General features: G+C 43.6%; 1 protein-coding gene across 2 annotated transcripts in view; it reads left to right on the top strand.

Annotated features, from left to right (window-relative positions):
* Positions 1-5458: 5458 nt before the first annotated feature.
* The window catches only part of atp2c1 (ATPase secretory pathway Ca2+ transporting 1), a 113552-nt gene continuing 106159 nt past the window's right edge, over positions 5459-12851 (top strand). For both annotated transcript variants that reach the window (XM_055658547.1, XM_055658555.1), the window contains exon 1: positions 5459-5616. In XM_055658547.1, coding sequence (XP_055514522.1) covers positions 5599-5616 — 18 coding nt within the window. In that variant the 5' untranslated portion in view covers positions 5459-5598. The remainder of the gene's footprint in view (positions 5617-12851) is intronic.

Below are 12851 nucleotides of genomic sequence, written 5' to 3' on the forward strand. Positions count from 1 at the left end.
ATATGTCCCGGACAGGACAATGAAATCTCTTACTTGCTGCAGCACAACAGAATATGTGAATATGTAAACATTGTATATAAGGGGGGAAAAAAGAAAAAGTTCAATAAATAACAAATATAGTGCAAATAACAAATAATAATGTAGTCTTTTGCAGTTCAGAGCTCATAGAATATTCATTGTGTTTAATAGCCTGATGGCTGTGGGGAAGCAGCTGTTCCTGAACCTGGACGTTACAGTCTTCAGGCTCCTGTACCTTCTTCCTGATGGCAGTGGTGAGATGAGTGTGTGGCCAGGATGGTGTGGGGTCCTTGATGATTTTGGCTGCCTTTTTGAGGCAGGGACTACGATAGATTCCTTCGACAGTGGGGAGGTCAAAGCCGGTGATGAACTGGGCAGTGGTCACAACTTTTTGTGGTCTTCTTCGCTCCTGGACGTTCAAGTTGCCGAACCAGGCCATGATGCAACCAGTCAGAATGCTCTCTACCGTGCACCTGTAGACGTTTAGGATAATCCTCTTCGACATGCCCGAATCTCCGTAATCTTCTCAGGAAGTAGAGTCGCTGATGTGCCTTCTTTACAATTGCATCGGTGTGCTGGGTCCAGGAAAGATCTTCTGATATATGCACGCCCAGGAATTTGAAGTTATTGACCCCCTCCTCCATCGTCCCGTTGATATAAACAGGATTGTGGGTCCTTATCCTTCCCCTACTAAAGTCCACAATCAGTTCCTTGGTCTTACTGATGTTGAGAGCCAGGTTGTTGTGCTGGCAACATTTGGTCAGTCGGTCGATCTCACTTCTATACTCTGACTCGTCCCCATCTGTAATCCATCCAACCACAGTGGTGTCTTCGGTGAACTTGATGATGGAGTTCGCACTATGACCGGCTTCGCAGTCATGGGTATAGAGTGAGTAAAGCAGGGGGCTGAACACGCAGCCTTGAGGTGCTCCCGTACTAATTGTTATTGAGGATGAAGTGGTTCCTCCAATTCGAACAGAGTGTGGGTTGTGGATGAGGACGTTGAGGACCCAATTGCAGAGGGATGCGCAGAGGCCCAGTTCCGAGCGCTTGGTAACCAGCTTGGAAGGGATGATGGTGTTGAACGCCGAGCTGTACTCTATAAACAACAGCCTGACGTAGGTGTTTTTATTATCCAAGTCGTCCAGTGCGGAGTGGAGAGCCAGTGAAATTGCATCTACCGTTGACCTGTTGTGATGATAATATTCTGCAATCATCAGTGAGCATTCTCACTACTGACCAAATATGAGGTACGGCGCTCCCGTCGGGGCGGCCCAGATCGAGGGAGGAACGGCGCTCCCGTCGGAGCGGCCCAGCTCGAGGGAGGAACGGCACTCACGTGAGGGCGATCCGGCTCGGGGCTGGAACGGTGCTCTGGGGGCTGGGACGGCATTCTGGCGGCGGTGACCTGAGTCCGGGGTTCAGCCGCGAGCCAGCGGCTGCGTCCGTTGGACTGGAGGGCGGCAGCTTCGACCACGCGGTGAGCCGGCCCGTTTGCGGGGTTCGGTGAGCTGTGGGACTGTTTGTGGTATCGCCCGGTGAGGTATCACCTCAGCGCAGAGGGAGAAGAGGAGGGAAGAGACTGCAGCCCTAAGATTTTTGCCTCCATCACAGTGAGGAGGTGCTTGGAGGACTCACTGTGGTGGATGTTAATTTGTGTTTATTGTTGTTTATTATTGTATTATTGTATGTATGACTGCAGGCACAAAATTTCGTTCAGACCATAAGGTCTGAATGACAATAAAGGAAATTCTAATTCTAATTCTAATTCTAATAATGAAATTAAGATTATGAATGAAGATAATTGGGCCAAGACACTCTACTGAGTAACATCTGCAATAAGGTGCAAAAATCAGTGCTGGAAGAACGCGGCAGGCAAGGCAGCATCTGTGGAGGGAAATACACAGATGCTGTTTTAGGTGGAACCTTTCTTCAGAATCAAGATTCCATCATCTGCAGCCCTTGTGTCCCCTTCAGTCAGTTTTCAGGGTGGGATAACTGACGCCCAAAAACCTCCCCGTGAGATATGACTTAAACCATTGGAATATTTTCCTCCTGAAGTTGATTAACCTAAGCATTACCAATGCTCCTTGACTACACGCCTGTTCAAATGCTGTCCTGATGTCAAGGTCCCAAATCATATCTAGAAATCAATTTTGTAGTCCATATTTGAACCAAGCTGTGATATGTTCAAGGGATGAATGGTCCTGATACTCTAAAACTGGCATTAGAGAGCAGGTAATGCTGTGGAGTGGTGCTGTTGGCACCTTGTATGTATGTCATATTTTTCACATTGGCAGGCAGATTAATCTACTTCAGAAGTGCAAACCTTAAGTAATGCAGCCAAGATGTTGTCTGGTACTATTAGCTTTTATTGTTTCAGAGCTCTCAGCCAATTCTTGATATAATATGCAGTGAACAAAATCGGCTGAAAGATATGCTGCGTTGATAGGGAGGACATCAGGAGCATGCTGAGAAAAATATGTATTCGGCTCTTCTGACAAACGCTTTCATTTTTCCTTTTCCAATATCACATTATGTATGCATTTACTCTGCAATGTTCCTGATGTTAACATTGTGACCATACTTCAAAATTGTTTTATTTGCCCCAACCTTTGCAATGAGCCAGTGTAAAATGCTGTGTGAAACTATGTTATTGTTTCAAACCCTTGGGATTGGGTTAAATAGCTTAATTAAACACGCTCACATTCATAATTTTTGGTCTTATGATCTGTGAAAGTTTTGATGGGCTCGTTAACACAACCCATGCTCAGGACCATTTCTGATACACTCTGTTGGTGTTCATCTGCCACTACTAATATACCTCAGGTCACAAAGTGCTAGAAAAACTCAGCGGGTGAGGCAGCATCTCTGGAGCACATGGATAGGTGAGATTTTGGGTGCAGACTGAATGTAGGGGGAGGCGGAGAAGAAAGCTGGAAAAGGCGAGACCATGGCAGGTAATAGGTCGACATCGGCGAGGGCATTTTTTTTATAGGCAGAAGGTAAGAACAAAGGCCAGAGATAATAAAGGACGATCTGAGTCCGCCAAGGCCTACAGGATCTCCTGGTTGCTATCTATTTAAACTCCCCTTCCCACACTGACATTTCTGATGTGGGCCACATCCATTTCTTGAGTGAGGCCACACGCAAACTGGAGGAACAGCACCTCACATTGGGTAGCTTACAACCCAACAGTATGAACATCGAATTCTCCAATTTTAGGTATCCTCTCACAACCCTTCCCTCCCCTGTGCCCTCCCCCCCCCCCCACCCCATTTCTCATCTTCACCCCTCCATTTCTTTTCTCCGCACAATCAATAGTCAATAGTCAATTTAATTGTCATTTGGACCCCTTGAGGTCCAAACGAAATGCCGTTTCTGCAGCCATACATTACAAACAAATAGACCCCAGACACAACATAATTTACATTTTACATAAACATCCATCACATTGCTGTGATGGAAGGCCAAAAAAAAACTTATCTCTCCACTGCACTCTCCCCCCCCCCCCCCCGATGACAGAGTCAAAGTCAAAGCCCCCGGCTGGCGATGGCGTTTGTCCCGCGGCCATTAAAGCCACGCCGGGTGGTGCGAGGTCGCACACCGGGTCTTGATGTTGGAGCCCCCGGCGTGCGCTCGCAGAGTCCCGCGGCCATTCCAAGCCGCGCGGGGCAGTGATGCAGGCCCCGCTCCAGGAGCTCTTCGACCCCGCAACTCGGGCGGGAGAAGTCGCCATTGCAGGAGCCCTGAAAAGCGGTCTCCCTCCAGGACCCTTGCTCCTCTCCTCTTTTCGACCGATTTAAACCAGCATCTACAGTTCTTTCCTAAACATCTTGCCCGTTCCATCCTTCTCCCCCTTTCCCCTCCCCCTCCTCTACAATCTGACTGGACTTTCCCTCCCCCTCCTCTACAATCTGACCTGGACTTTCAGAAAGCATTTGATAAGGTCCCACATAGGAGATTAATGGGCAAAATTAGGGCACATGGTATTGGGGGTAGAGTGCTGACATGGATAGAGAAGTGGTTGGCAGACAGGAAACAAAGAGTAGGGATTAACGGGTCCCTTTCAGTGACTAGTGGGGTACCGTAAGGCTCGGTGCTGGGACGCAGCTATTTACAATATACATCAATGATTTAGATGAAGAGATTCAAAGTAACATTAGCAAATTTGCAGATGACACTAAGCTAGGTCACAGTGTGAACTGTGAGGAGGATGCTATGAGAATGCAGGGTGACTTGGACAGGTTGGGGAAGTGGGCAGATGCATGGCAGATTAAGTTTAATGCGGATAAATGTGAGGTTATCCACTTTGGTAGCAAAAACAGGAAAGCAGATTACTATTTAAATTGCGTCAAGTTGGGAAAAGGGGAAGTACAACGGGATCTGGAGGTCCTTGTACATCAGTCTATGAAAGTAAGCATGCAAGTACAGCAGGCAGTGAAGAAAGCGAATGGCATGTTGGCCTTTATAACAAGAGAAATCAAATATAGGAACAAAGAGGTCCTTCTGCAGTTGTACAGAGCCCTATTGAGACCACACCTGGAGTATTGTGTGCAGTTTTGGGTCCCCTAATTTGAGGAAGGACATTCTTGCTATTGAGGAAGTTCAGCGTAGGTATACAAGGTTAATTCCCGGAATGGCGGGACTGTCATATGCTGAGAGAATGGAGCAGCTGGGTTTGTACACTCTGGAGTTTAGAAGGATGAGATGGCATCTCATTAAAACATATAAGATTGTTAAGGGTTTGGACACACTACAGGCAGGAAACATGTTCCCGATGTTGGGGTAGTCCAGAACTAGGGGCCAGTTTAAGAATAATGAGTAAGCCATTTAGAACGGAGACGAGGAAACACTTTTTCTCACAGAGAGTGGTGAGTCTGTGGAATTCTCTGCCTCAGAGGGCAGAGGAGGCAGGTTCTCTAGATGCTTTCAAAGTGCTAGATAGGGCTCTTAAAGATAGCGTAGTCAGGGGATATGGAGAGAAGGCAGGAACAGGACACTGATTGGGGATGATCAGCCATGATCACATTGACTGGCGGTGCTGGCTCGAAGGGCCAAATGGCCTACTCCTGCACCTATTGTCTATTGTTTATAGTAGTGTCTCGACCTGAAAGATCACCTGTCCATGTTCTCTAAAGATGCTGCCTGACCTGCTGAGTTATTCCAGCTCTTTGTGTCCATTTGTGTATTAACCAGCACGAGCAGTTCATTTCTACACTTCCAATATACTTACTGGTTCAGTTAATGATCAATACGACAAGATACATTTTTGACAAACTCATCTGGGGTAAACTTAGCTCAATGTGCTTCAAGTTTCTATAACGACTGTTGCTTCTGTTCACCGACACAAACAAACAAACGGGTCCACCCCATCGCCATGACAGTTGAGGAGGACGCATGCGCGCTAACGCACTCTTGAAGCGCATCCCGCAGAGCTGGCGCATGCGCGGCGAGTGCCGGATGTGGAGCGCGGGGCCGGCGGCAGCTTCCTGTCAGTTGTCCGCTCTCGAATGTTTGCGAGTGGCGAGCGGGTTGACGGTTTGAATCGGATGGGAGCGCGAGGCGCGGCCGGCAACGATGCTGCGGTCTGCTGGCGTGAGTCACACACACGCGCACACACGGGCACCGGGCACCGGGCACCACGGCGGCGGCGGCGGCGGCGGCGGCGGCAACAACACGGGGCTGTTGGCAACACGGGGCATTGCACTGACTGTAATATGAACTGTAATCGATGTACGCTGGGTTGCGTTAACCCAGAAAGTACAGAGGACAATACACAGTGTATTTAGTGAGTGCAGGAGATAATATCGACACGAATAGAGATCGTGCAGGGGATAATACCGACTAGAATAGAGCTCATAATCAATGGTTGCTGAGATGAATTGAGTGGGATAATGCAATATAGATTGTTAGAAATGTGTACTATTGGGAGGTGCCGCCTGTCCCGCTGAGTTACTCCAGCATTTTGTGTCAACCAAGTTAATGTGGATTGTAATTAATGTCAATTGGAACATATATGCATTAGTGGTTATTCAGGCATTGTCAAGGATTGAGCAATTTGTTGACAGACTTTATACCGAGTAGGAATACATTGGTATTTAACTGGAGGCAGGCAGTGACGAGGGTGCGACAGGGATTCGTATCTGAGCCCCAGTTGTTTACAATATATTAATAATTTCGTTGAGGGAACTAAATGCCACAGTTCCAATTTTGTTTTGAACGACTAGGGGTATGAATGTGAGCTGTGAGGACGATGCAGAGGCATGTGATTTAGATAAAGTGATTGAGTGGGCAAATATATGGTGGATGCAAAACAGTGTGAGATATAGAAATATTATCGGAATGGTAATTTCCTGGAAGAAGGAGTGGTGCAACTGGATTTGCAAGTTCCTGCACACCGGTTGTAGCAAGCATTAGGAAAGATAATTTATATATTGACCACCTTAACTGCTTGCTACAGTTTTACAGAGTTTTGTTAAGACCCCATCTAGAATTTTATGTGCACTTTTGGTCTCGTTATCTGTGGAAGAAATGTAATGAAGTATTACTTGGTGATTCCTGGGATGGTAGGACATGTTGTGGAAGAGAGGTTGGGCTGATAGGCATCTTTACACCGAGGTTGTGAAGACGCAGTCTCGGAAACCTATACACTGATTGTATGCAGTAATGTAGACTAATATATAATACTGGAGAATTTAAGAAATACCTGCTGATTTGAGTGGAGCAGAATACTGCAGCCTAATATATATATATATATGTTAGCGTGTGGAATAGGAATAAAAGATACTGTATAAAATAACAAATAAATACTTGCTCGTGTGAATTGATTTATGAAAATATGTATTGATTGAAATAATGCCCGTTGACATGAGTGAACTTGTAGATTATATATTGCAACATATGCGGAGATGTAGACTAAATATCTGCAGGTGCGAGTAAACTGTGTTAAAATATATTACTATATAGTTGGAGATAAAATTTGGACACATTAAACTTTCTCCCAGCCTCGTGAACTTTGCAAAGTCCTTGTCTCAAAATGTGTGAGTGTTAAAATGAGTTATTTTTGTCAGTCCAATTCAAGAAAACTTGATTTAAACTCTTGATGTTGAAATCGATTCTTTATTCTCACAGCGCTGGATAATTCTTTAAACCTTCCAACACAGAGTTAAAACTCTGGGGCAGGTCGAAAGAACCAAAGATCTTATAGCAGAGCAAGATAGGCTACTCCTGTTAAATGCAATGGGCTGACGTGTAGTACGCTATGGAGGGGATCCTGGGCATTTTTCCACGCCCATTTTAGCAACCTGAGCCTACCGACCCGACTTGCAGTGTAATCAATGTTGCGGGGCAACAGTTTGTGTGGGTTAGATTCATAAATCTGTCAGTTCATACTTCTTGTCAAGAATAAAATTTGACTCTGGTAATTGTCTTTTTTAATGTTTTTTAAATCATTTCTTTTTAAATGACTCACAAACAGTGTTTGAGTTGATTTTGTAGTAACCGGAACCGACCCGACTCGCAGGGTAATTAACATTGCGGGGGAACTTTTTGTGTGTGATACAGGGTTAGATTCATAATTTTGTTAGTTCATAATTATGTTAATTCTTGTTAAAGAATAAAATGTTTATAAACACACATACATGAAAATTATATAAATGTATATAATCATATAACACACACAATTATATTTCTTCTGATCCAACAATGAACTTTATTTCAGACTAGACACGGGACATTAAATAAGAAACATTGTAAATAAGAAACATTGTAAACCTCCCCGCAACTTCACACACACTAGGCCTTATCCCCTCTCGCGCTGCCCCGGACCCCGCACTCTCTCTCCCGCTGCCCCGGGCCGCGCACTCTCTCCCGCTGCCCCGGGCCGCGCACTCTCTTTCCCGCTGCCCCGGGCCGCGCACTCTCTCTCCCGCTGCCCTGGGCCGCGCACTCTCTCTCCCGCTGCCCCGGGCCGCGCACTCTCTCTCCCGCTGCCCCGGGCCGCGCACTCCCTCTCCCCGTTGCGGATCCAATCTTTGGCCGGAAGCGAGATGGCTGCGCAAGATGGCGGAACAAGATGGCGGAGGCAGGTTGCTAAAATGAGTCATAAAATCACCCATGAATCCGCCCATGAGCGTACTACGCATTTGCGTGAGAGTAACCCATCTTGCTCTGCTATAGGATCTTTGGAAAGAACTACTACTTTGGCATAAACGTAACACATTATATAGGTAAAAGACAAGGAGTGGCAAACTATTAACCAATCATTATGGTTTACTATACATTTAACTTATTTGCATTAACCAATCAACTAAATCCTTTACATTGAGTGACAACACGTATAGTCACATGATTTTCCCATTTCCGGCCCCTTTACAACCTTCTTCCCCTCTGTGGTTTCTTCAACCTCTTTGCTCAAAATCATTTTATTTCAATAAAGTAAAACCACAGATAGAAAACTGATTTTCACAGAATACTTTTCAGAATATACACATAATATAGCAATCACACAACACATGCATACAAAACATATTTTCACTTTTGGAAAATAAAGTTATTTCTAAAACTTCCGATTTAAATAAAGTCTAATACTTACAATCGTAATTAAACACAATGCACTTCACCATTAATTTCCTTACAACCACATCGTTAAAATACAGTTACTTATGGATTACAAAGATTAAATATGAATTTTGCCCCATTCTTACAAAGTGGTAAAGACCAGGTTCCAATCACACAATTCCCAACTACAGACACATAAAGGCCATTAATTGTCACACTTGATTGCTTCTTCCCAAGCTCGGGTCTAATTTCATTTTGTATTACAACCTCCCCCTACTATCTCTGGAGGAAACGAATGTAATGCTTCTTCACTAAAAGCATTCCTCACAACAAATGAAAGAGTATCAAAACAGTTACTTTCTCAGTTTCTGGTAACCATAAGAAATCCTTTTGCAAAGGTCACACAACCATCATATATGCCTTATCTTTTATCCCAACATAAACACATTTAAACAGCACAAACCATCTCACAGGCTAGTATCTACCCTTGGTGCCTACAATCCAACATAGGCAACCATAAATCGCCTTAAATGACACAACCAAACTCTGAGATGCGTCACAAAGGAAGAAGGATGGTGCCCATGTCATGGAGAAAGATCCCATTTACACCCTCCATTATAAACACCAACCTAAACCAACTACAACTTCTCACAGCATGATTATTGCTTCAAAGCAATAAAGAAAGATATGCCTATTCAGATCAACCTTTCCATGTTATGATAAGCCATCTGTTCTCCTGTGTGTGCTCTTTGTTCTTTCTTTCTTTGTGGAGGCATGTATTTCTCCAAACCCTTCTCTTGCAACTTAACACAAGTTCCTTAAGAACTTATCATTTGAGCAATTTTATTATATATTTCCTCATGAGCTCCTATTAAATTGGAAGAATGATCCCACAGACTAGTCAAGCAACAGCCGGACTTGAGGTGTAAGAAGGAAATGCAGATACTGGTTTACGCCAATGATAGACACTAAATGCTGGAGTAACTCAGCGGGACAGGCAGCATTTCTGGATAGAAGGAATGGGTGACGTTTTGGGTCGAGACTCTTCGTCAGTCTGAATCCAGGGATGCTGCCTGTCCTGCTGAGTTACGCCAGAATTTTGTGTTTAACAGCTTGACAGATGTTTAAAAATAATTATTTTGTTGGCCAACATGCCAGATGATTCCGCAATCTTGAATATGTAATTTTCCACTGATTTAAAAAGTTCCCGGCAATAGCACAGTGGCACACAAGTGAGAAGGAATACCCTGAAGTGCTGCAGTTCAATTCTATATCCAATAAATTTGTATTGTATTGCATTAGCAAGAAAGCTAACACCTAACTTCCCTCGATTAATGGAACAGTCCTCCTCCATGTTGAACAGGACTTGAAGCAGTGAAAGGGCATGGAATGTCATTGGGTGGGAAACTTAACTAACATAAACTTAATTCCTCACCATTTTGAGACCATCAATGAGCTGTCCAGTGCTGAAGAACATATATTCCCGAATGAGTTTGTGGTAGATAGTATATAAACTGTCATTGGAGATCCAATAGATTTATCCCATCTTTACCAATTTACCTGTGGCAATGGCATCTGTCAACGATAGCATTGATAGAAGTCAACGCTGTTCAGTCCTTGTCTTTGCATCAGTGATGTCCTGACTTTACATCACCCCCACCCCATTATCATGTGGAACAGATTTGTCAGATCAAAACTGGACATCCAGAAAGCAATGTCAACCATTATCGTGATCGAGAATTTGTGTTTATTGTGTGTTTTGTTTTTTATTATTGTATGTATGACTGCAGGCAATTAAATTTTGTTCAGACCGAAAGGTCTGAATGAAAAATAAAGTAATCTAATCTATCTGTAGCAGAAATATACACCATCCCAATCTGTAATCTCATCATTTGACATGTCCTTTTATCAAGGGATCAATCCTGATACATCTGAGGAATACAAAAGGCCAGGCTGGGAGCAGCACCAGGCTTGCTGGTGGGTTGTCAGGCTAGTGAAGCTATCACACAGCCGGCACGGTGGTACAGTGGTAGAGTTGCTGTCTTACAACAACTGAGACCCAGGTTCGATCCTGACTATGGGTGCTGTCTGTACAGAGCTTGTCCATTTTCCCTGTGACTGGGTGGGTTTTCTCCAGGTGCTCCGGTTTCCTACCACACTCCAAGGACGTACAGGTTTGTTAGGTTGATTGGGTTGGTTAAATTGTTCCTAGTGTGAGTAGGATAATGTTAGTGTGCGGGTATCGCTGGTCGGCGCGGACCCGGTGGGCCGAAGGGCCTGTTCCGTGCCGTATCTCTAAATTAAATTGAACTAGACTTTGTTAATGCAAAACAGCATGCAGTGGGCAGTTAAGTGATCGCACAACCAATGGATCAGATCAAAGCTCGGATGATCTATTATAACCATATAACAATTACAGCACGGAAACAGGCCCTCTTGGCCCTTCTAGTCCGTGCCGAACACGTATTCTCCCCTAGTCCCATCTACCTGCACTCAGACCATAACCCTTCATTCCTTTCCCGTACATATAACTATCCAATTTATTTTTAAATGATAAAATCGAACCTGCCTATTGGTTATGAGATTGGGAACTGAACAACTAATTGAGGAGTAATCCAACTAAAGGATGTTGTTTCTGCACCACTTCCATGTCCTCAAATACAAGGCTGATATATTTGCAGCTATGCTCTGAAAGAAATGTTGAAGAGATGGATGATCTATCTTGGTGTCCTTCCATGATCACCATGTTAGAGAAGCCCATCTTTAGCTAATTATGAAAGATTGCCCAGATTTGTTCACAAAAACAGGACATGCAATTTAATTATTTACTGCTCTATCAGTCTAGTCACAATCATTAGCAACATGAAGTGTGTTTGGCAGTTTGCATAATATTTAAACCCATTTACAACATCCCGGCAAATGAAGAAGTGCAACATTTGGGCATGGCAAGTAAGATTCCTACCAAATAATAGTCAGACTATCTCCAATGAAGTTTATCCACTTACCCTGCTGTTCAATGGCATAATTGTCAGCTGACCCATTCTCAAAACCTTTGGGCCACCATTGGCAATATACTAATCTGACCAACAAGGAAATACTGCAGCTGCAAGAGCAAATCATGATGATGAATGATTTGCTTCCTGATTGCCCAATACCTTCCCACTATCTGCAGGCCACAAATCAGCGTTGTGATGGAAAACTCTGCATCTGCCTGGATGACTGCAACTCCAATGCCACTCAATAGTAACCACCTGGAATAAGGCAGACTGCCAGATTGTTACCGCATCAGCCCATACCCCATCACATTCATTCTCACCACACTGGTGCTCAGTGTTTAATTTGCAAAGTGCACTGCTGTTATTTGCGCAGGCTATTCTAACACCATCTTTGAAATTCACCCTCTACTACCAGGAGCTTCTGATAGATGGTAATAGTGCTATTTGATTTTTCTGCTCCATATTTCCATATTGACTTTGAAATATATCATTATTCCTTCATCATTTGTCTAAGTTATGGAATTTGCTTTCATACAACGTTCTTGGACGTGATCGAGAAGTTGGCTCAACGCCATCTTCTTGAGGACAAGTCAGGATGGCCACTAAATACTAGTCTTTCCAGCTGTGTTTAGATTATTAACGATTTGTCATATAACATGTCTGCTGGCTTGATGAAATGAGGGCTCATATGTTTTAATTTATACCATGAGTAAAGAGATAATTCTGACATTTAGACCCCATCTGCAGGTGAGTTGAAGCTGGGGTTGAAATATGCTGTAATGTGCATCCACTACCATAGGCAAACCATAGTTCATGTGAACAGTAATAATACTAAATATTACTAATAGTAAATTGTAGTCAATATGAATATTCATTGCTCTCTGCTCATGTTTAAAGGGGTTAATATGTGCTGTAATTACATATTGCATAATTAAAAACACGGGTTTATGAGTTACATTCTGCTAATGTTTCTGAGCGTTAAGATATATATATGAAGTTGCTGTATGTTAACATATATACCTACAATTTAGGAGCAGAGTTGGCCACAACCCCTCAGGCCAACTCCACCGTTTAACAAAGGGTATGGCTAATATAATTGTGATTTTTCACTCCATTGCTTATCAAGAATATTTCTACATCTGCTTTAAAATGTCAAATGCTTTTTGAAATCTGATCTTACTGCCTCACACTTTTTCCATTCAGAGCACATTGTAGAAAAATGAATACATTGATCAAATATGATTTTCCTTTCACTGAACTATGTTGACTTGGCAT

Source organism: Leucoraja erinacea, chromosome 2 (assembly GCF_028641065.1).
Source record: "Leucoraja erinacea ecotype New England chromosome 2, Leri_hhj_1, whole genome shotgun sequence".
Lineage (NCBI taxonomy): Eukaryota > Metazoa > Chordata > Chondrichthyes > Rajiformes > Rajidae > Leucoraja > Leucoraja erinaceus.